The sequence below is a fragment of the Ailuropoda melanoleuca genome, chromosome 3, assembly GCF_002007445.2.
Source record: "Ailuropoda melanoleuca isolate Jingjing chromosome 3, ASM200744v2, whole genome shotgun sequence".
Classification (NCBI taxonomy): domain Eukaryota; kingdom Metazoa; phylum Chordata; class Mammalia; order Carnivora; family Ursidae; genus Ailuropoda; species Ailuropoda melanoleuca.
In genome coordinates, this window is record NC_048220.1 from 17159801 (window position 1) to 17183081 (window position 23281).

Consider the following 23281-nt stretch of genomic DNA (forward strand, 5'->3'; position numbering starts at 1 on the left):
ATTCAGCAGCACATTAAAGGGACCATACACCATGAGCAAGTGGGATTTATCCCCGGGGTACAAGGATGGTTACAACAGATGCAATTAATAAATGTGATATATCACATTAATAGAATGAAGATAAGTATCATATGATAATCTCAGTAGATGCAGAAAAGGCATTTGACAATATACAACATCCTTTCATGATAAAAATTTGTCAACAAGTTTGACGTAGAAGGAATGTCCCTCAACGTAAAGACCATATATCACAAGCCCACAGCTAAAATCATACTCGGTGGTGAAAGATTGAAAGCTTTTCCTCCAAGATCAGGAACAAGAAAAATGTGTTACTTTTACCACTCCTATTCAACATAACTCTGGAAGTTCTAGCCAAAGTACTTACGCAAGACAAAGAAATAAAAGACATCCAGTCAGAAAGTAGTAAAATCGTGTGTTTGCAGATAATGTAATCTTATATTGAAAGTCCTTAAGGCTCCACCAGAAAACTGTTAGAATTAATTAACAAATTCAGTAAAGTTGCAAGATACAAAATCAACATACAGAAGTCAGTTGTGTCTCTATATACTAACGATGAAATAGCTGGAAATGAAATGAAAAAATAATTGCCTTTACACCAGCATTAAAAACAATAAAATACTTAAGAATAAATTTAACCTAAGAGGTGAAAGATCAGTTCACTGAAAACTAAGACTCTGATGAAGGAAATTAAAGAAGATACAAGTAAATGTATGTTTGTGGATTGGAAGAATTAATATTGTTTAACTGTCCATACCACCCAAACCGTCTAGACTTAAGGCAATCCCCACCAAAATTTCTATGAAATTTTTTAAAGAAATAGAAAAAACAATCCTAAAATTTATATGGAACCATAAAAGACCATGAATAGTCAAAGCATTCTTGAGAAAGAACTGGAGGCATCACACTGATTTTTTTCAATCTCTATTATAAAGTCATCAAAACAGTATAGTATAAAAAGACACATAAACCAGTGGAACAGAAGAGACCAGAAATAGATCCGTGAATATTGGTTAACCAACATTTGACAAAGGAGCCAAGAAGCACTTAAAGGGGAAAGAACAGTCTCTTCAATAAATGGTGCTGGGAAAACTGGATAATCACACACAAAAGAAAGTAATTGGAACTCCAATACTACTCACAAAAATTAACTCAAAATGGATTAAAGGCTTGAACATAAGACCCAAAGCCATAAAACTCCTAAAATAAAACATAGGGCAAAGGCTCCTTCACGTTGGTCTTAGGCAATGATTTTTCTCATATGACACCAAAGGCACAGGCAACACAAAAAGAAATAAGTGGGACTACATCAAACTAAAAATCTGCACAGCAAAAGGAACAATCAGCAAAATGAAAAGGCAACCTCCAGAATGTGAGAAAACATTTGCAAACTTATAAAGAGTTGATGTCCAAAATATATATAAGGAACTTAGCTCAATAGGAAGCAACAAAAACAACCAAATAAGTTCATTAAAAATGAGTAGAGGACTTGAATAGACACTTTTCCAAAGAAGACATAAAAATGGCCAACGGGTATGTGAAAAGATGGTCAACATCACTTATCAGGGAGATGCACATGCGTTTCAAAACCACAATGGCCTTTATTATAGAGATAAGACATAACAAGTGTTTATGAGGGTGTGGAGGAAAGGCATGTGCATCATTGGTGGGACTGTAAATTGGTTCAGTTATTGTGAAAATAGTAAGGAGTTCCCTCAAAAGGTTAAAAGTAGAGCTAATATATGATCCATCAAACTCACTTCTGGGTATATATCCAGGGGAAGTGAAATCAGGACCCCGAAGTGATATCCGCACCCCCATGTTCACTGCAGCATTAGTCACAGTAACCAAGATGCGGAACCAGCCTCGAGGTCCTTTGAGAAGTGGATGGATAAAGAATATGTGGTGTATCTATAAAATGGAATATTATTTAGCCACAGGAAGGAAGAAGGAAATCCTGGCAATCGCCACAACATGAATCAACCTTGAGGGCATTGTGCTAAGGAAATAAGTGAGAGAAAGGCAAATACCGTATGATATCACTTATATGTGGATTCTAATTAAGGTGAACTCATAGAAACAGACAGTAGAATGGTGGTTGTCAGGGGTTAGGAGCTAAGGGAAATGGGGATATGTGGTCAAAGGGAACAAACTTCCAGGTGTAATATGAGTAAGTTCTAGGGAACTAATGTTCAGCATGGTGAGTATAGTTAACTAATACTGTATTACATATTTGAAAGTTGCTAAGAGCAAATCTTAAATGTTCTCACCACAAAAAAGAAATGGTAATTATGTGACATGATGGATGTGTTAAATAATCTTACTGTGGTAATCATTTCACAATATAAAAGTGTCTCAAACTATCAGGCTTTACACCTTAAATTTGGGCAGTGTTATAGGCCTTCATAGCTCAATAAAGCTGAAAAGTAATTTTTAAAGATAACAGGCAAAGTTAAAATTTAAAAAAAAACAACCAAAATGAAACCAAAAAAATGGAAAAACACTAAGTCAAAGGAAATACAGGTGGATTTTTAATCCCATTGTTCCTCATCTCCACAAGAATACCAAGATCCTTCACATCTGTGGAGACGACTTACCTAAGGGTAGACAGAAAAGTGCCCCTAACTTCTAATTCATGGTCACGGGCTACAGGTAAAATATTCCTGTTCATTGTCCTGTGTCTTCCCTTCTTCCCACCGGTATCTTTAAAAGACAGTAATCTTTTTTAAAAAGATTTATTTATTCATTTTACTTTATTTTTAAAGACTTTATTTATTTTAAGAGAGTAGGTGGGGGAGGGGGAACAGAGAAAGAGGGACAATCAGACTCTGCACTGAGTCCAGAGTCCAGTGTGGGGCTGGATCCCATGACCCCGAGACCATGACCTGAGCCAAAATTAGGTCTGATGCTCAACCAACTGAGCCACCCAGGCGCCTCTTATTTATTCATTTTAGAGAGAGAGTCAGAGCATGTGGGAGTGGGGAGAGGGACAGAGGGGGAGTGGTAGAGGGAGAGGAAGAGAGAGAATCCCAAGCAGACTTCCTGCTGAACATGGATGCGAACGCGGGGCTTGATCCCACAGCCCTGAAATCAGGAGTCAGACAGTCAAGTGAGCCACCCAGGCACCCCAAGAGAGTAATCTTTTTAAAAAGATAGACAAGGGTCATCTTCGAGGAAGAAGTGTAAAAAAAATCTAGGTCAAGAGGAAAAGACTGAAGAGAGGGAGTCTGAGGGAACCCTCATCGGACCAGAACTCCACCTTGCTCTTTCTCCCCATCCTTTGTCTGAGTCTTATGATTAAAGATCCAATCTATTTCAATCTGACTTGTATTTCTCCAGGGGGTGGGGGGATGAAACTGTATATACCCAAGATCTTCTAAGACTCCTGAGCCAAAGACTCTAAATCAACCCTACAAAGCAGTTTTTCAAGGTCCATGGGGGGGAAGTAAGTAAACATAGCACATTGGTGAAATTGGGGGAGCTATAGCAGGCTATCAGGAGACTAGAATAGGTACATGTAGCTCAAAGGCAGGTGAAGCAATAGAGAGAGCATGAAATCACACCTGCTTTTGCCGCTTACTACCTAGGTGAGCATGAGTAAGTTAATTGATCTTTCTGAGCCTTCCTTTTCTGTAGAACAGCAATAATGATACATACTTCCTGTTAGGATTGAGTGAAGTCAAAAATGTGAACATTGTGCTGTATTTATAAATTAACACTCTGCAATGTGCCCTCTTCTTCCTCTTCTTCTTTTTTTTTTTTAATGGGAAAGAAGTCAATTCTGTGAACTCTAGTCTGTTGCTGTAACTAAGCAAGCTTTTAAATCATAGATTTAAAGACATGATTGAGAGCACTACAGAGGGGAAGTCACGCGTATAAAAGCTAATCTTGTTTGCTAAGAGGTAGAACTACTAGGCTGACTTGATTTCTTTTACTGGAAGTATTATCAGACAAATGAATTGAAGGGATGAGAATAGATCTGTAATTATAAGGTAATCGAAAAAAAAAATCCTGTAAGTCCTTGTGGATCAGATGAAGAAAGTGGGCTGGATATCATAGAGTTGTAGTGTTTATAAGTGGTTGAATGACCATACTACAAGGTGAGAATAAATATAAACAGAGAATAAGGTCTCTGTTAGAATATGTCTTTGATATGTTTAAGAAGTATTTGCTGAAGAGCATTGTGGCTTGCTGATCAGATTTCAGATTTTGTTCTTTTGAGCTGGCTAGTTAACATACTAGGACAATAATTAGCTCCACCAAGTTCTCAAATTCTAAAGATTGACAGCATATAGAAAAATGGAATTTCAAAGGACTAAATGAATAGTCCTGTAAAATTACTATGGAAGTCCCAACTAATTGTATAAATAATATTTTTAAAAGTCAGGCTTAATAGCAAATATGAATAGTAATTGGAGTTTTAGTAGATTATAAATTCTGTTGACAGAATAGTATAGTTACCACCACCACCAACAACAAAAGCCCATAAAACCTTATATTAATAATGCTATAGAGTTCAGGATAAATGTTAGTAAAAGTCTTGCTGAAATTCAGGTTATTCAAGGCTTGATCTGAAATGCTTTATGTGTTTATGCTGGGTATCACATGTATATCATTCAAAGGTCTTTGGATGAAAGCATCAGAAACCAATTCTATCCAACTCAAGCAAAAGAAGTAAAAACGTAGAAAGAATAACACAGAAAACATGGAGGAATTTCTTTCCCAAGAATAGCTCCTAAAACTAAAGGAAAAGAGTTTCCTTTTCTGGCTGTAAACGAGTAACTAGACTGGACTTATGCTCCAGCTGAACAAACAGAAATAAAACAAATAAGACAAACAAAAATTAGACATGATACATGAAAAAAAAATAAAAATTAGACATGATACATGGAAGAAAAAAAAACTCTTTTTAGACACTGGACCAGAAAACTGTGACCCCTGAGAATAGGTAAGCAAATGTAGTGAACCCCAGAATCACTCTGGCTTTCTGACTAGAGCTGCTTCCTGGCCTCCAGTGCAGGGGAGCACAGGAGAGACAGTGGAATTCAGGGAAGCTGGTGTGACTAGACTTGGAGGGCAGTGCACCAACATGGAAAGATTAAGACAAGGAAAGACTTTCAGAAATTTGCATGGGGTTTCTATTGTTGAATAATAAGCCATGATGAATGGGGTAAAACTGTGCAAGAGTAGGCACATTACCAACACTGAAAGCTAATCAATTCCCAGAGCCTTTGCAGGACGATAAGCAGAGTGAAGAGTGCATAGTCTTCAGTGAACATCTGGGGTCTTTCAGTAGAGACCCTAGAAAGGTCATGGCTTATAACAGTGCATCAGTCTGGGTCCGGTCAGAAGATAGAAGCCACACTGTCGGTTGAACTGGGGCATTTTAATATAAAGGATTGTGGACTCTGATGAAAAGCAACTGATGATATGACAATCCTGCGTGTTACCCTAGGGCCAGGAAAGTGCTTAAGAAAGAATAAAATTGGAAAGGGTTTAGACCTCACTGGAGAAGGTATAATTCAGTATACTGGGTAGCGTACTGGTTTGCCTAGGCTAGAGCTGCCCTGAAGTCTCTTAGCTATCAGGAAGCAACTGTCTGGAGTGCAGGCAAAACACTGGTGAGCATGTGGAGAGAGGAGTAACTCTGTGGGAATCTTCTGGACCACAGATGAGCCAACAGAGGGTCCTGGAGAGAGAGGAAAGTCTCAATAGGCACACTAATTCACAGGCAACTTGGGTGGGGAGTTGCAGAGGGTGCAGGGACTCAACAGGACCTCCAGACTGCAGACAAGCTATGGCTGAGTTAGTAAAGAGGGAACGGGAATGCCAGTGTGGGCAGGAGGCTTTGGAGTGATGATTTGTGCAGAAGACCTTCGGGGCACTAGTTTCTTTGTTGAGAGGGTTGCAAAATCCTTAGATAGATTTAAAAAAATTGATGAACCTTCTGCCAGACCAAATGATCATGGAAAATTAATATAGACCAATATTCCGCCATTAGTCATTAGGGATATGCAAATTAAAACATAATGAGACACCACTGTATATCCAGGAGAATGGCTATAATAAAAAGATGACGGTACCAACTGTTGATGTGAAACAATGTCATACATTGCTGGTGTGAATGTAAGGTGTTAGTTTACTTTGGATAACTATTATATAATTATACACTTACTGTATAAATCGGTAATTCCAGTGCTGGAAAATTAGGAAAAGAACATATGTCCGCAAAGGACCTGTACAGCAGTGTTCCTAGCAACTTTATTCATAATGAGCCTAAACTCAAAATAACCCAAATGTCCATCGACATCTGGTGAATGGGAAAACAAACTGTGGTATAGCCATACAATGGAATGATGATCAGCAATAAAAAGAAACAATCTGCTCATATAGTCAAGATCAATGAATCTCAGAAACATTACGCTCAGTGAAGGAAGCCAGACACAAAGAAATACATATTATGTGATTCCATTCTAGAAACTCTAGAAAAGACAAATTTAATCTGTAGTTACAGAAAGCAGCTCAGAGGGCTGGAATGATGTGGTGTGTGGGAAACTGACTTCAAAAGAGTGCAAAGGAACTTTTTGGCATTATGGAGTCATTCATTATCTTGATTATGGTAGTGGCCCCATGCATGTACACGTTGCTCAAAACTCATAAGACCATACACTTATTATGAGTGCAACACACTGAGTGTAAATCATGTCTCAATATAGTTGATTTAAAAAAATGAGAGGCATTGGAGCAACCAGGTTTCATAAAACATAAAGCAAGGTAGCTTTGGGGATTAAGTGACTTGAGTTAATGGCCAGTCTTTAGAACCCTGTCATCTGGCCCGTCAGCTCTAGATTTATTGGTCCTTATGCTGCTCCAATCAAAGTTCACATTCCTGGCAGAGAAGGTCTAAAGGGACTAGCTTAGGTCAGGTGCCTGTTCTTGGACCTGGAAAAGCTGGACCATTCCGACAGACCTCCCCATCCAGACTGAACTAAGTGTGGCAGGAGTGGTCCCCCAAAGGAAAAATGGAGGAGCTGTTAACCAGAAGAAGAGGCAATGATGTCTGGTAAACAATCAGGCAAACGCACTCTTCCCCTGGGAATTTCCATGGGTGACCTAGGAGGATGGTGATCTATGCTTATTCATTCCATTCATTCAAGCGTAATTTTGAGTATGGACTGTTTGCAGACGTTGTTACTGACTGGAGACACATATACATTGGAGCTGTCTCCAAAAAGAAATAGTTCATATTAATGTAAGCAAGAGAAACCTGGTAGGAGGGGATGATCTGGGGTGGGTATAGAGCACAAGACTTTGGGGGGGGGGAGGCGACAGAATTCAGCTGAATATAAGAACTGTCCCGCAGTTTGAGGTTTGTGTCTGCCTGGATTGTTCGGAAGAGGGGAATTCTTTGGTAGAGAACAAGAACGTGGACAGTTGGAGAAGCAGATTGCAGAATTCACGTCTTGGCCAACCCACAAATAGAGAAAAACCTTTTCATCATTCTTTTTGTGATTTGCCTCCCGGGGCCTCCTTAGCTAGTCGGCAGAGGGAGCTATTCCCCAAGAAATCCCTGCGCGAGGCCTGGCGGAGGGCCTGGAAAGATTCTCTTGGCGGGTCCCGGGAGTTCTCTTTGCCCCGCCTCTGTAAAGCAGGCTCCCTCACTTCCCCCCTCTCCCCTCGAGTTCCTCGCTCCACCTTCCCAAGCACTTTGTTGCCGCATCGCACACTCTGGCACGACTGGGTCACCCACCCCTTCTCCGTCCCACATTTGCGCTCCTTGCCTGGCACCACTGGGGACGTGTGGTCCGTCCAGCTGGCCACTCCAGCGCTGTCCGCAGTACCCCAAGTCTTTAGAGAGGGTCTAGAACACCTCCCAGAGACTTTGGCACGGGGGGCGCTCACTAAAGGCAGACGGGCGCACTCTCCACTACCCCTTGGTTCATTTCTTGCGTGACCCCACGGTTTGCCAACTTCGTGACCGAACTGTTTGCTGGGGTCACTCCTGGGCGGTGGAAGCCGCTCCGGGCAGGGACGACCCGCGATCGGGACTCAGGAGTCGGGCCGGTAGGATCCAGCCGGTGGCACTAAGGAGTGCGCGGCGCCGAGCGACACCCCCCTGCGGTCACTGCCCCAGCGGCAGCAGCTGCAGCAGCGGCAACTGCTCGCATCCCAGCCCCGGCTCGGGTTACTCCCCTCCTCTTCCAGCATCTCGGGCCAGACCGGGAAAACCTTGTTTAAGTTTGCGGCGAGTACTTCCCTGGTGCGCAAAACTAGGGGTCTGGAAACGCGCCGAGACCAGCCTCTTTTCCCGCGTGTCCACATTGGAGCCTGAACGGGGACCCCCAGGTATCGCTCTTTTCTGGGACGTTACTTGGAGTCTGACTGTGCTATTGCAACAGATTTTGCTTCTCGGCTGGCTGGCATGGGGGTCAAAACCGGACAGAAAGGGTTGCGCTGCCAATCTCAGGATCCCGGGACCTGGGTAAGAGTTGGGCAAACTCCGTTCTGGCAGCCGTTGGACCTTGGCCGGACGCTAGCTGGTTTTTTAGGGGTTGGGGGCATATTTTCCTTCGTCAGGAGCCGCGGGGGCAGCCTGAGGTAGGGCGAGATGGGCTCAGGCTGGGTTGTTTACGTTGTCTCAAGGGTTTATTGTTACTGTTTACATTTGGTCTTGTCATTTGGGGCCATATAGGAACTTCCTGGAGTATTTTTCCTGGAGAGACACCTCCGTTATGCATTTTATTTTGCATAATTTCTGCCCTTGCATTGCCTCATCTGTGTGTGTTTCTCTATTGATGGGTGTCAAAGCTGGATGTAGGGAGGTTTGGGGAGTGGAATTAGACTGAGAATGAAAAGCAGCTTCAGCAGGACCCTTTCTTCCAGACCAGCTTTACTTCTCTTGGGATCTTGACTTGTTTTCCAAACTTTTCTTTTTTTCCAGTACTTGATATTCACATTATGCACAGACTTGGGATGCTCCCTCTTCCTATGTTCTCAGCGTCCTTTAGGGGTGTGGGGATCACCCCCCGGTGATTTAGATCAGAGGGGTCTCTTCCTGGTTGCAAAGCCAGGCTCCTCAGGGAATGTTGGGAGGAGCCCTTCTTCAAGCCATAGAAAGATCTATCTTGTGTTAGTCCTTTAAATAACTTTGATCTAGGACGCTTAGCCCTGGCTTAAGAGAAAACTTTTGTCTTTATATTTTTCTGGAATTAAGGATGGTACCCTTAAGTACATGAAGTGTCGTGATTTATTTGATGTTTCTTTAGATAATATCCTCATAGGAGGACCCAAATTCTTACAGGAAAGCTAAAGTTTGGGGTTTTATTAGTCAAAAAGTTCTTAGGCAGTGAAATCCATGCTGTTCCTAGGCAGAGGACAGTGACATTCCTTGCTGGTTCTTCTTGCCTTTCTCCTTTATATCCTAGGTCTCGCTTTGTATATAGTCTTCTCAACTAAAGATGCTTCATTCCTTATGGATGAAAAGATTAGGATCTGATCTTTTTATACAGAAGTGCCATATTCCTGACACAACTGCTCCAAAGGGTCAGCCTGCAGAGTATTTTTTGTTTTGCAGCTCTGAGATCAAAGAGTTTTGTAGAGGGTAAGCTCTGGGACCAGGCAACCTGAGGTCAACTCTCAGCCCTGCCACTTTCCCGTTGTGTGGTTTGGGGCAAGTGACTTAATCTCTCTCTCTGCATCTATAAAATCTGAATGATAATAATGATCCTTATTATTGTTAGAATTGTTAAAAGCATTCAATGAGTCAATGCCCCTGGAGTGCTAAGCCTGGCAGGTAGTTAGCTATTACTCTGATGAGGTTATAGCTAACGTTGTCAACCATTGTATCACCATAATATAGCTAAGTGTTAGCTTAGCTAAATGTTAGCTTATTTGTGTTGGGATGAGCTTTGAAGGCTGTGCCCATGTGGGCTCCAGTCCCACCTAGAACTAGATGTGTTGCCAGATTTATCTCACACACGATCTTTGTATTGCTTTCTGCTAGGACCCTTTCAGAGGAAAGAACGTGCGTGTGGCAGGACTGGGATTTTACAGGAGGGGTGATTGTTGGGTGCCAAAGTGTGCTTGGGACAGGCTGGCAGGTGGGAAATCTACATTCACCCTGCACACTGCCTTAGAAATGCCGTGCATTAATATACCTCCTTTAACCTATTTCTTAGAGGTCCGTCATTCATTCGTTCAATAAATATTTATTAAGCATCTATGGAATTTCAAGCACTGGTCTAGGTTCCATGTTATTTAAGTTCATTGGCTTCATTTTTAAAATGCATGACTGTTTGCCTTATGTCTCGCCTTCCCCTCCCCCACCATTTCAAGCATTTGAGGGCATCACATGACACTAGCTCTCCACGAATTAAATCCCAAGTACTTTTTAGCTATAATGATTTCAAGATCTGTTAAAATGAAGGGGACATACCACTAAGGAATTGAAGAAAATATTCAGTAGAACCCGCAGCACTTTACTTCTCCCATCAGCTTTATCATATGTAAGTTTGTGGGGAGGGAGTGGGGAAAGAACTGGATAACCTCCAGGGTTCCTTCTGTCTCTACAATCCTTAGATTAGCTGCTTTACTTCATTGGTCGTTGCCTTTTGAACCTTTTTTTCTTTTAACATTTGTCTTAGGTACATAAATTTTGTCACTTCCATCATTGCATGTTAACCAAGTGAGTAATGGCCCTGATAATTAGTTAAAAAAGGAAAAGTATTTAGCTCTGCTTATATTTCATTAGTTATTTTCAGCTTAATTAAACTGTGAGAAATTGCCAAAATTTGACCATTTTTGACCTACATAAAATGGCAGTTTCATACAGCTCAACCCAATATAAATCCTGACCCCCTCCACTTTGATTCAGATGCAGTAAGTCTCGGGGGATATGGGAAAATGTGAAGTATTGCAAGTTCCCTGTTGCAAACCCAAGTCACATGCTCATGTTGCAGCAGTGAATTTACCTTCCTCATGATTGTCTGCTTGGTCTAATAGCACCTTTCTAAGATACAAATCTGACCGTGTCTTCACCTTGTGTAAACATCTTTGGCAGCTCGGCAGGTGGTAAGCAACAGTGTCACCAGGTGCTTATTGAAAATGCAGATTCCAGGGCTTCACCCCAGAGGCAAGGGCCAGACATCTGCATTGGAGCAGATCCCTAAATGAATCTGGTGGAGGTGACCTAAAATCGCAGCTGGACTAACACCGTAAAGCCTAACCTCTTTAACATGATGCATGAGACCACACCACATCTTCTCCGGGTTGTTTCTTCTACTTTCCTCTTCCTCTGGCCTCCAGCCCCACTAATCTTGATCTGGTTCCTCTTCCTAAAACCACGCATTGCCTGCCTTTACTTCTGTGTATGTTATTTTCTCTGCTAGAGATATCTTTGCTCCTCTTTTCAGTCTAAACAACTTACTACCCATTTATCCTCCAAGATACATTCAAGTAAGGCCCACCCTCTGAAACTTTTCCTAATTCTCTCTCGTAAACTTAGTGATATCTCTTGTGATTGCGAGTCTACTTTGCGGATGGCTTTAATATGACATCTATTACATTATGTCAGCTGTATTCATGATCTGGATATTTGTGCAACTGGCGAATTTACCATTCCTCATTTTAAGCCTTTATCTGCATGGCTGGCACATCATAGTCACATGATAAATGCCTAAAGAATGTGGGGAAGATGGAATGAATGAATGCTGATTGATTTTACTTAGCACATGAAGTGTTTGGGATAGTCACCATGTGCACACTCAGGATGGTGGAGAAGCCAGTCGACAATTTCCAATTTGGCTAGACATAGTGTACAAAGTTAGTAACCTGGAGAGGTAAATGGGCAAGATGGAATATCCTAAGACTTAAGAAACACCATGTGCCAACGAATTAATGTGACATGTTCAACAGTATGGCAGCACTGTGATCCAAGAGCTGATTTTATGACACCTTTGGGATGGTTTTGGTTGTGCATGACAGTGCTGGGGCACCGGGATGGCAGCGCCAATGCCAATAAAAGCACTTTTGCCCTGAGCCTGTCCATTTATACATAACTTTGTATTGTTTTTATATTTGATCGTAAATGTGGCGACTGGCTTAGTATTGTTTTTCCTACTTTAGCACAGGATGCCCTCTTAAAAGCAGGTCCAAAGATTGATGGTGCAAAAGCCTACATTTTATCAGGATGCTGGCCCTATGAGCTACGTTAGTACCAAATACCTCATTCTACCTAGTCGTTCATACACTGCGTTCAGTGTTCACTCCTTTCTTTAATTTTTCTTTCTTTGAACTTTCTGTAATTTTGGTGATTTCCTTCTCATTTGAACAACAGTTGATCTGCTTAAGTTCAATAAATGTCTTGATTCAGATTAAAGATTTGCCATTTTTGGCATGCCTAATTACCTGCATTTTTGTCTCAGTTACATTAAGTTTTATGAGACCCAAAACTTCTCTTTATTACTTGAGGTTTTTGGTGGTTTCATTTCCCATTCATTTTTGTGATAATAGAAACAGGCAATAACATTTGAACGAGTGAACAAACATCACGGAGTAACGGCAAAGATGATCATGTTGCAAAAATTGAACTTTTAGCTCACAGACGGCTTCACCATAAAATAAACCATGAATAGAATTAATTCATAGGCATGAAAGTTCCAGTGACATAGGGCAGGAAAGTAGCAGGATCAGCATGTGGAGTAAAAACATCCAGATTGTTTGGACTTCAGACAAAGCAATATTAAAAACTGCCCAGGCTCTCCATTTCTCAAGCATGTGTACCCACTATTCTGTATTCAAGATTAGCTTAATTTTAAGAATTAACTAAAATTCACTGGATGTTGTCGATGTGTCTTCTTTTTCAGTTCTATTTCTGAAGTGAACTTTTTCTACCTGAGTTTAAGTTGCAACTGGGCGTACTTCTGTAAGTTTCTTAGCTCGTCCCTTGATCTCTTCATTCATTCAATCTGAATTCCCCAAGATTTTGTATTTGTCTCTAGTCTCTCCTTTCTTCACAATTTAAGATGATTTTTCACGGCGGTCCTTCTCTTTTAAAAACTGTTATGGCAGAAGATTAATTTATAGCACTTAATGAGAGGATTTCTCATACGATGGGGAAAAAAGTAAGTACAAACCAGTGCTGTTTTGCTTTATACAACTTTGTTTGCAAAACTACGGGTTGTCACGTGGATGTCACCTGATAATGCGCACTCTGCCATTAGCTAGTCCGGAAAGTGTGAATGTGATCATATATCCTGCTATTATGGAACTACATTTCTGGTGATTTCCTCTCTTGTTTCATTTCTAGTGATTTATGCTCTTAGATAAAGAAACTATGTAAAGCATTTTAACCACCTCAATTGCCTACTCAGAGACCAATGAATTGTACCCTTCCCCCGACCCTTCCAAGACAAAGAAAACAGTATTTCAGCATGGGAAGCCTCATCTTGATAGGTACATGTACATGATATTAGCATCTGTTAAAAACATCTTATCTTTGAGAGCAAGGAGGCCCCATCCCAGAGGGCGACTGAGTGCCTTGTCATGAACATCCTGGCCGATCTGGATGAGCTGCACAGATCTGGTTAATTCTCAGACCTCACCACAGGTGATCATCCCATGCTGTACCCTTTAAATACCTTCTGGTAAAGAATCATATTTGTCCTCTTTAAAAAAATTTTTTTGATAGTTAATTGAAAATCAAAGCACAAATTTACCTTTTCCTTTTGGAACAAAATGGAAGTATAAAATCTTTGTTTTGGGCCCAGGGGATTAAATCTGCAATGAAAATGAAGAATTTAAAATATCTACCTCCATTGATATTTTCAGAAGAGTACTTTATGTTTTGGACAAGGAATTAATGACATGATGTGACTTTGGTGTTCTTTAAAAAAAGAAATGGGTTCGAGTTTTATTTTTGCCCATCTGTTATTTATTAGGTGCATGGGGCATAGGGATGATTATTATGTGGAATTACTGAGATTCTTGCCTTTAAAAAAATAAGATAAAAAAAAGTACAACTGACTGGGTAAGGCTGGGTGTAGGGAAGACCAGTGGGAGGTTCTGAGAGCTTCTTCGAGAGTTCAACCAAGGGAGAGGGCTCAGCGTGCTCACCAAAGGTTTCCTGGCATATGGGGGGCCTCCAAGAGAGAGGATTTGAGTTATGGCAGATTTTAGACAGGGAAATGAGCTCAGCAAACATGCAGCTGCAGGCTTTTGCAAGACATCTTCAAGCAATAGTGGCTAAACCATTCTACAGGAGTGGTAAGGTAACATTTGAGAATCATTTCATGGTAGCCACACAGGGGCTCTAGGACGAAATTCTGCCTGCTCCCCCACACAAGGTCCACAAGAGGAGCGCCTCAGATTACAATGCTACTATTTCATTATATAAACCAAATGTGCTTTGGGGCATCCACTGGGATTCACGTAAAAATGGAGCCCCACTCCGCAAGAAGGTGTGAAATGAGGAAACGGCTAATTCAGTCAACAACTCTGGGGCTTTTTGGGGTTGGGGGATGGGGTCAGGGGCCATGTTTCTTCTAGCATCATCTGGATCTGAATTCACAGTTTCCCTTAAGATTTCCAGTTTAGAGACTATCTTGCCCCACTGCTGTACTGTCTCTTTTGACGTGAAGTTGTCCACTGAAACACAGATACAACTTCTTTCTCTCACTTTGTAAAATATCATCCAACGTGTAGCTCTGAGTGGCTGGCTTTTAAGGCTTAGGACTGTGGAGGAAGTTCACATCTTAAAGCTTAAAGCTATTAAACCATGAAATTATTAATTGTTAAAATTATATTAATTATACTTTCATATATTTTATTGGGTACTATTTAATAATTTATTTAAAATGAAAAACATGAAACCCTTTTTTTAGTGTTTCATTTATTTAAATTTTATTTTGTTTTTATTATTAACATATAATGTATTATTTGTTTCGGGAGTACAGGTCTGTGATTCCTCAGTCTTACACAATACACAGCACTCACCACAACACATACCCCCGCAATGTCCATCACCCATCCACCCCATCCCTCCCACCCCCCTCCCCTCCAGCAATCCTCAGTTTGTTTCCTGACATTAAGAGTCTTTTATGATTTGTCTCTCTCTCTGGTTTCATCTTGTTTCATTTTTTCCTCTCTTCCCCTATGATCCTCTGCCTTGTTTCTCACATTCCACATATCAGTGAGATCATATGATAATTCTTTCTCTGACTGACTTATTTCACTTAGCATAATACCCTCTACTTCCATCCACGTCGTTGCAAATAGCAAGATTTCGTTTTTTTGATGGCTGAGTAGTATTCCATTCTGTGTGTGTGTGTGTGTGTGTGTGTGTGTGTGTGTGTGTGTATACACATACCACATCTTCTTTATCCATTCATCTGTCAATGGACATCTGGGCTCTTTCAGGTTGGCTATTGTGGACATTGCTGCTATAAACATTGGGGTGCCGGTGCCCCTTCAGATCACTACATTTGTATCTTTGGCGTAAATACCCAGTAGTGCAATTGCTGGGTCGTAGGGTAGCTCTATTTTCAACTTTTTGAGGAACCTGCATACTGTTTTTCAGAGTGGCTATACCAGCCTGCATTCCCACCAACAGTGTAAGAAGTTTCCCCTTTCTGTGCATCCTCGCCAACATCTGCCATTTCCTGACTAATTAGTTTTAGCCATTCTGACTGGTATGAGGTGGTATCTCATTGTGGTTTTGACTTATATGTCCCTGATGCCGAGTGACATTGAGCATTTTTTCATGTGTCTTTTGGCCATTTGGATATCTTCTTTGCAGAAATATCTGTTCATGTCTTCTGCCCATTTCTTGATTGGATTATTTGTTCCTTGGGTGTTGAGTTTGATAAGTTCTTTCTAGATTTTGGATACAAGCCCTTTATCTGATATGTCATTTGCAAATATCTTCTCCGATTCTGTCGGTTGTCCTTTGGTTTTGTTGACTGTTTCCTTTGCTGTGCAAATCTTTGTATCTTGATGAAGTCCCAGTAGTTCAAAAACCATATATTTTTTAAAAGCCATCTGTCCACACCACCACTGGATCTTTCTTCCTGTCCATCTTTTTCTGAAGGCTCCAGCCTCCGCTACAATACTTCTGAGTCTTCCTGCAAGTTTTTCTCCACCTCCCTCTTTGTTCTTGCTACTGGCCCTACTCTCAAATTCCTCTTCTCTTTTGGCCAGCTATTTTTTTTTTTTTAAGTTTCCAGTCTCATTCTCCGTGTTCCTTGGTGCTCTCATCATTCTGATCATTCTCACCTGTCTTCTCCTGGCGTTTTCCCCCACACTGAGATCTGGTACCCATGGTGTCAACTATCCCCAAACCCTGTGCCTTTCTTGAACAGAGAGATATGCACACTCAGGCCATGGGTGAGGTTAGCAAGACTTGAGGCCTCTGTTCAGCCTATTTTCAAACAGAGGCCTGAGAATCACCAGCAGATACTGGCTCCCCTCTCATGATTTGGACTCAGTAGGTGTGTTGTGGGAGTCTGGGATGTGTAATTTTGACAAAGTATTCGGATGTAGGTGGTCCATGGATGCACTGTAATCCTTGTTAGGGCTCTGTTGCTCCATTCAGAGGGCACAACTCTTTTTGCTTTTTCTTTCTTCGTCTTGTAAAATATTTTAGTGACTTGGTCAGAGGGGGTCAGGGAGAACAGCTAGTCTGTGAGAACCCGTGCCTCTCCCTCTCTGCTTGCAGGGACAATGGCTGTAACACAACGCTGTTCATGTGACAGCCAGAGAAAGGGGCCCATTGTTCCGGGGTTGGCTGATGCTATATTCTGCTCCGGCCAGCCATCCAACTGAGCTTGGTAGCCCCAAGGAAACAGACACACTTGAATCGGAGAGACAAAGAAAGGAGGTCAAGGCCTTTCACAGTTAAACTACTTGCAGCAATGTGTCCGAGGTACGATTTGGGAAGAAAGAAAGTAATTCTGTGGAAGCATCATGAATCTGGTTTGGGAGTGTGAGATGTGGCATTAGGGGAACAAGTCTGTTAGAACTCCCAGTTGATCTTTGGCCAATGAAGAATTGTTTCCGAGTACATTCCACTGACTTACTGCAGGGTTTTATTATTGATCTGAAAAAAAAAAAAAGGAGGACCTCTCTGTCCATGGGAAGGCACATTTTCTATGCCTCTTTTCCCCAGGTTCATCAAAGACAGGTGTTTGATCTGAAAGTGTAAATCAAGACCTATGACCTCGTAGAATGGTTCTTTGTTCCAGGGTATGGTTACTGTGTGTATCATAATGTGTTCATAATCCTTCCAAATCTAAATTCAGATATAGGATGTGAAGCTGAGAAGTTTTTTTGAGTTTGAAATACAGTTAATTCCATTAGAAAATTATGGATCTACTTAGACATTTATGATGTTGGGGGATTCCCTAGATATCATTTCGATACCACCCCTCACCCCAACTTCCAAACTGGATTCTAGCCCTGGAGGAAAAGGTTTGCAAACTTCCTGTAAAGATCTAATCCAGAGCTCAACAACTGGCTACATTCTTTGTGTCCCAGGATTCAAATTCAAGGTCATAGCCTCAGCAAAGGTCACAGACTTTTCACACAGAAGTGTTCATTTAGCCTGATTACTCCCTTTATGAAAAAGTATGTCATTCATTCAGCCTTTGACTCTAAGTTTCCTTCAAAAGGAAACTTAGTTCCTGGTTCCTGTGGATATCTGTAGGTGGCTTTTCTTTCTTTTTCTTTCTTTCTTTCTTTCTTTCTTTCTTTCTTTCTTTCTTTCTTTCTTTCTTTCTTTCTTTTCCTTTCTTTTCTTTTTCCTTTCTTTCTTCTTTCTTTCTTTCTTTCTTTCTTTCTTTCTTTCTTTCTTTCTTTCTTTCTTAGCTAGGCACATCCTTGAGTGGAGTAAAATGGGGAAAGCCTTTTCTGGATGTAGTGGGCTGTGGAGAGCCCATTTACAAAGAGTGTTCAGGCAGTTAGTGCTCAGTGGCCAGTAGGAATCCTTTTGTCTCTGAGATAAGAGGTTTCCTAACTGGGAGGATTAGGCTGAAGGAGGTTTGTACCCAGGAGAGGGCAATATATGATTTTCTTGAGGTCACTTAGAGCCCCTTGTAATTAAGTCTGTCATTGTACCTTGATGATAGACTATCATTGTAAATCCATTAAAGAAGGAGAAGCAAGTGGATTGCAGAGAGGCAAGTGGCATTATTTTCTTCATTAGTCTTCTGTTCCCCCTCCCCTTGCAGTTTGTTTATACTTTACTGAGTGGATATTTGCTTTTACCAGTGATGTAGGTGCCTTTGAAGTGGAGAAGGGGAAGAGAAGACTGTTCTTTGCAGGTGGCAAAAGGATTGTGTTAAACATGCTCCTGATGAGTTAATTAATTTTCACTTCGTTGTCATTAGGCTGTTCATTTGGCTCCATTCCTGTGATTTGGAGAGGCTCGTTCCTCATGCTATGAGGGATGAGTACCACGCTCTGCTTGAACTTCTGGGTGGATGCAGCTTTTGTTGAAAAAACAGGGAAGCAATATGTCATCTTTTATTGTGGTTATGTCCCAAGTAGCACTAAATGCTTTTTTAGGCATAGGATGTTTGTTGGGACTTCGTTTTGTGTAAGAATTAAAGCCCTGCCCCCAGGAGGGCTTCTGAATTGCAAATATGGTTCTGTTTAATCTGGGCGTCAGTAACATGTGTGTGTTCATTTGGTGAAAATGTGTTGAGCTGTTCAATTCTGTTTGTGTCCTTTTTTTGTATGGATTTTATACTTAAAAACTCAGAAAAATTTTAAAGCATAATGTTTAGTATAGAGTTAAAGCTGTAGCAGTGATAGAGAACAGTAAACTTTGGGATCCCCAACTGCCATATAATTTGGATCTTGGTGTAGCTGGGAAGGCCTGGAGCTTTAAATATCCATGAATTTGCCTCCCCTTCTGTAGTTGGTAGAGCCCGGTGTCAGAAAACAATGGGCCGGCCCCAGCATAGTTGATTGCTTTTACTTTCTAGGCAGCAAATCCAATGCCTCAGAAATCAACAGTGTCAGCAGAGCCCCAGTCTTGAGCATCTAAAACACAAGCATCCCTCCAAGTTGACCGACTAGCCAATATCATTCCCATTATTCACCTCCTTCATTGTAATCAGTCAGGAAAAATCATAGAAAGACACTACAGAATATGTATTTTTTCTGAGTCTTTAGGTAACATCTTTCCTAAAGTCTAATACTGGAGTGCTTCCATTTTTTTTTCTCTCCCATTTTGCTGAGACAAAGCGGTAGGAGGTGTGGGGCCTTGGGCTCCTCTCTCTTGCTTATTTCGGCCATCACCTCCTGAGCACCACAGTGAGCTCCAGGAGCAATACCTCTGAAGGTGGAGCATCCCCATCAGCAAGAGGATGCTTCTGGCACAAGAGTGGCCTGTGGTCCTTTTTCTATCTAGGGGACATCGGCCATCACCAGTGTGGGTCATCATACCTGTAGAACATTCTAGCTTGCTGTTACAATGTGGAGCTAGTAGACTCAAACAGAAAACAGGAAGGTTTTTTGTTTTTTTGTTTTGTGTTTTTGGAAGGAGAACTTGGAGTTCTTGGCTTTGAAACCATTCTGGCACATCTGTGAGACATCTGCATATCCATTCTGTACACTTCCTTTAGGTGTTGGACTTCAAGGTTAGCTGTTGATTTATACAAACGTGTGACTAAAGTCATGAGTTAAGAAACAAGATTTTGAGCTTCTAGTCCTGGCTGGTCTTCTCATTTACCATATGACATGTGACAACCTGGCCCAGGATCCCATGCCCACCCCTTGGACCTTCGTGACCTTGGGCAGGCTACTTAAGCTCTCCAAGCCTCTTTCCATCACTGGGGAATTGCAGAAAGTATGTACTTAGAAGAGAGTTATGTTTAGCATAGTGGTAGGCACATAGTAAGCTCTCAATCAATATCAGTTATCATTATGGAACACCAAATAATCTTAAAATAGGGAAGAATAATTAACAGGAATAAGGTTTGCTTATGCCTTTTATGAAAGAGTCATCCAAGGGCTTGAGTAAGATCTCATTAATTAAATATGGATGTTAGAAAATAGTTTCTGACACAAAATATAAGCTGTAAGAAATTTAAAATATTCTGGAATATGACAGTTAAATTTACTCACAGGCATGGATGTTTTTTAATGAAGATAGTATTATACTAAAAGGAAAGTTTTATACCTATTATAGAATCAGGATGAGGCTTTTAGTTAATGAATTTGTTCTTTCCTAGTAGGGTATCGGCAGAATGAAAGTGTTCCAGGGGCGCCTGGGTGGCTCAGTTGGTAGAGCATCTGACTGTTGGTTTCAGCTCAGGTCTTGATCTCAGGGTTGTGAGGGAGTCTGCTTCAGACTCTCTCTCCCTCTCTCTTTGCACCCCCCCCCCGACTGCACACATTCCCTCTCTAAAATAAATAATTAATTAAAAAAAAGTGTTCCAACAAAAACTTGTGCACAAATGCTCATATCATCATTATTCACAATCACTACTTGAGTTGAAAACAACCCAAGTATCCACTGACTATTGACTGGAGACTAGATGAACAAAGTGTCATATATGCATACAATGGACTATTACTCATTCTTTTAAGAGGGATGAAATATGATACATGCTATCAAGGACATGGATGAACCTTGAAAACATGATACTAAGTGAAAGACACCAGACACAAATGACCACATACTGTATAATCCTATTTATATGAAATGTCCAGAATTGGCAAATTCATAGAGACAAAAAGTAGATTAGTGGTTGCAAGGGGCCCAGGGAGGAGGAAATGGGGAGTGCTTGCATCACGGGAATGGGGTTTCCTTCTGGGGTGATGAAAATGTTCTGGAGCTAGGTAATGGTGATGTTTGCACAGTGTGGTTGAAATGATGAATTCTGTGTTGTGTGTATTTTACCTCAAGGAAATCTTTTTGACCTTGATTTTTTAAAAAACACATCAGTAGGTGTTTTGCATTTAAATGAGATGTATCTGCATCAGTCAGTCAGTTTCTGCTCTTGATGTCTCTGAGCCAAGCCTTTTGTATGTTGGGGAGAATAACAAAAATGACAAGGCATGGCCCTTGCCCTCCGGCTGTGTGTGAAGACAGGAAAGGATGAAGAAGCAGGTGATAGGTTCCAAGTGAATCCTTCTTAGGAGAGGGAGAGGTCACTGTGACTTTGGTGATGAGAAAAGGCTTCTTAGAAGAGGCTGAACTTTGTAAGATAAGTGAGCTTCATATAATCAGTGAAGACTGAGAGAGTACCCCAGTTGGTAGAGATGCACACAGCCAGGGTGAGAGCGGGAGGGGCAGGGGTAAGGGCTGGCAGAGGTGCCTAGAGGGGAGTGTTTTATACTGGAGTATCGGCACATGAGGTCGGAGGTGTATGTTGGAGCCAAGTTGGAAAATCTTTTAAAGCTGCTTAAATTCACCTGGCAGTGGGTAGCAAAAGATTACCAGTGATGATAGGAGTAGAAAATCATATAAAAATTTGAAGCCAATGAGGAAAACAGTGCAGTAATTTCATGAAGTCTCACATAACCTGTTCTTTATTGATTCAGTAAATATTTATTGAGGACTTCTTACCTTCCATGTGATCTCCCTTGGTTGGAATGGGATGATACCTAAGATAAACAAGGTCTCTGTGCTCTTGGATTTGCATTCTAGTACACATTTCAAGCCCTGACTGCTATGTCCAGTAGATGAATGTACTTGGAAAGTTAAGACCTAGGTGTGCTGTAACGTAGTGTTTTAGAGTGTGGGTTCCAGAACCAGACTTCCTGGATTTAAATCCTGGTTTGTCCCAATGGGTGCTAGATGTATCCTGAACCAGTTACTCCAGACTTCAGTTTCTTTATCAGGGAAGTGGGGGTAGTAATGGTAGCTCTCTCATAGACCTGTTACGAGGATTATGTAGTATAATGAATGTAAAGGACACTATCCGGCGTACAGCAAATGCTCAGTACCTTTTGTTTATTTGTATCTGACTAGTTTCAACTCAAGGATTTGTCAAGGTCACTTCTCTTTTTACTTCTAGGGAGGCTCCTGCAGAGACCTGCTGTGGGGCATCTCAGGTGTAAGGTCTTTGAGATGCCATACTATTTTGGATGTTGACCTTGTCGAATTACTTAGCGTATAAACTCTGCCTTCATACTTCAGGAAAACAACAAAGTTCCTCTCTATGACAAATTGCAGTCCTGATCTTGGCTTGGGCACAAGCTTCAGTTAGTGCTCCTCCTACATTCTGAATCAAGAAGCCTTTATAAACGGCCTGAGAGGTATTGCCCTGTCAGCGTTAGGAGTCTGGTGATGAGGAATGTGGTTGACACTCTAGACTATAGCACCTCAAGTCTCCCTTTGGAGATTCAGCCACAGTTTGAATTAAATTTCCCTGTGTTATCTTATCACAGATGCCACAGGCCACCTCAAATCTCTGTGCCTCTGTGTCTCCTTCTGCAAACCAGAGTGAACTAGCCAACCACCTCTTCAGGAGGCACATTTTTGGAGTGTGTCTGGAAGGAATCCTTGGAACTTATGGGAAGAGACTGCATAAACCTTGAGGCCCTTCTGTTTCTAGAATAAATGGATTCTAGCATTTAAGCTCCTTGAGCCCATAGGACCTCTATTCATTACCTTTCAGTCCCCAAATGGTCAATCTGTGTGGACTGAATTGTATCTCCCAAAATCCATATATGGAAGCCCTATCCTTCAGTGTGACCATATTTGGACATAGGGCCTGTATGGAGGCGATAAAGGCTAAATGGGGTCATAATGTGGGACCCTAATCCAATAGAGCTGATGGCCTTATAGGAAGAGGAAGAAGAAGAGACATCAGAGCTCGTTCTTTCCATCCTCTAAGAACACAGGGAGGAGGCCATCTGTGAGTCAGGAGGGGAGCTCTCACCAGAAACTGAACTGGCCAGCACCTTCTCCTTGAACTTCCCAGGCTGCACCACTGTGAGAAATAAATTTCTGTGAAGTCATTCAGTCTGTGGTGTTTTGTTAAGGCAGTCTGAGCAGACCAGGACATGCTGACTTTTTCTATTTTCTTCTTTAAAAAAGAAAAATAGACTAAGAACTTAAATCTTTGTGGGCCTGATTAATGTCAAGATTATTCAGAACTACAGGGATATAAGAATCACATGAAAAATTGAACCCGACCCACAGTCGTAATCTTCACTCCAATGGATAATCTTGACTTTGTCACCTGCCATATACCAGCAAGACCGCACAGGAACATCACTGCTTGACTAAAACTTCCCCAAGACACCTGGTCTT

At 41.4% G+C, this 23281-nt stretch overlaps 1 protein-coding gene across 2 annotated transcripts in view; it reads left to right on the top strand.

Moving 5' to 3' along the window:
* Positions 1-7744: 7744 nt before the first annotated feature.
* Positions 7745-23281, top strand: part of MEGF10 (multiple EGF like domains 10) — a 167326-nt gene continuing 151789 nt past the window's right edge. The window contains exon 1 of one of the 2 annotated variants that reach the window (XM_002918080.4): positions 7745-8364. Coding sequence is in view for 1 of the 2 variants with exons in the window: in XM_019798400.2 (XP_019653959.1) it covers positions 8441-8500 (60 nt within the window). In the remaining variant the exon portion in view is untranslated. The other variant, XM_019798400.2, reaches the window with a different exon arrangement.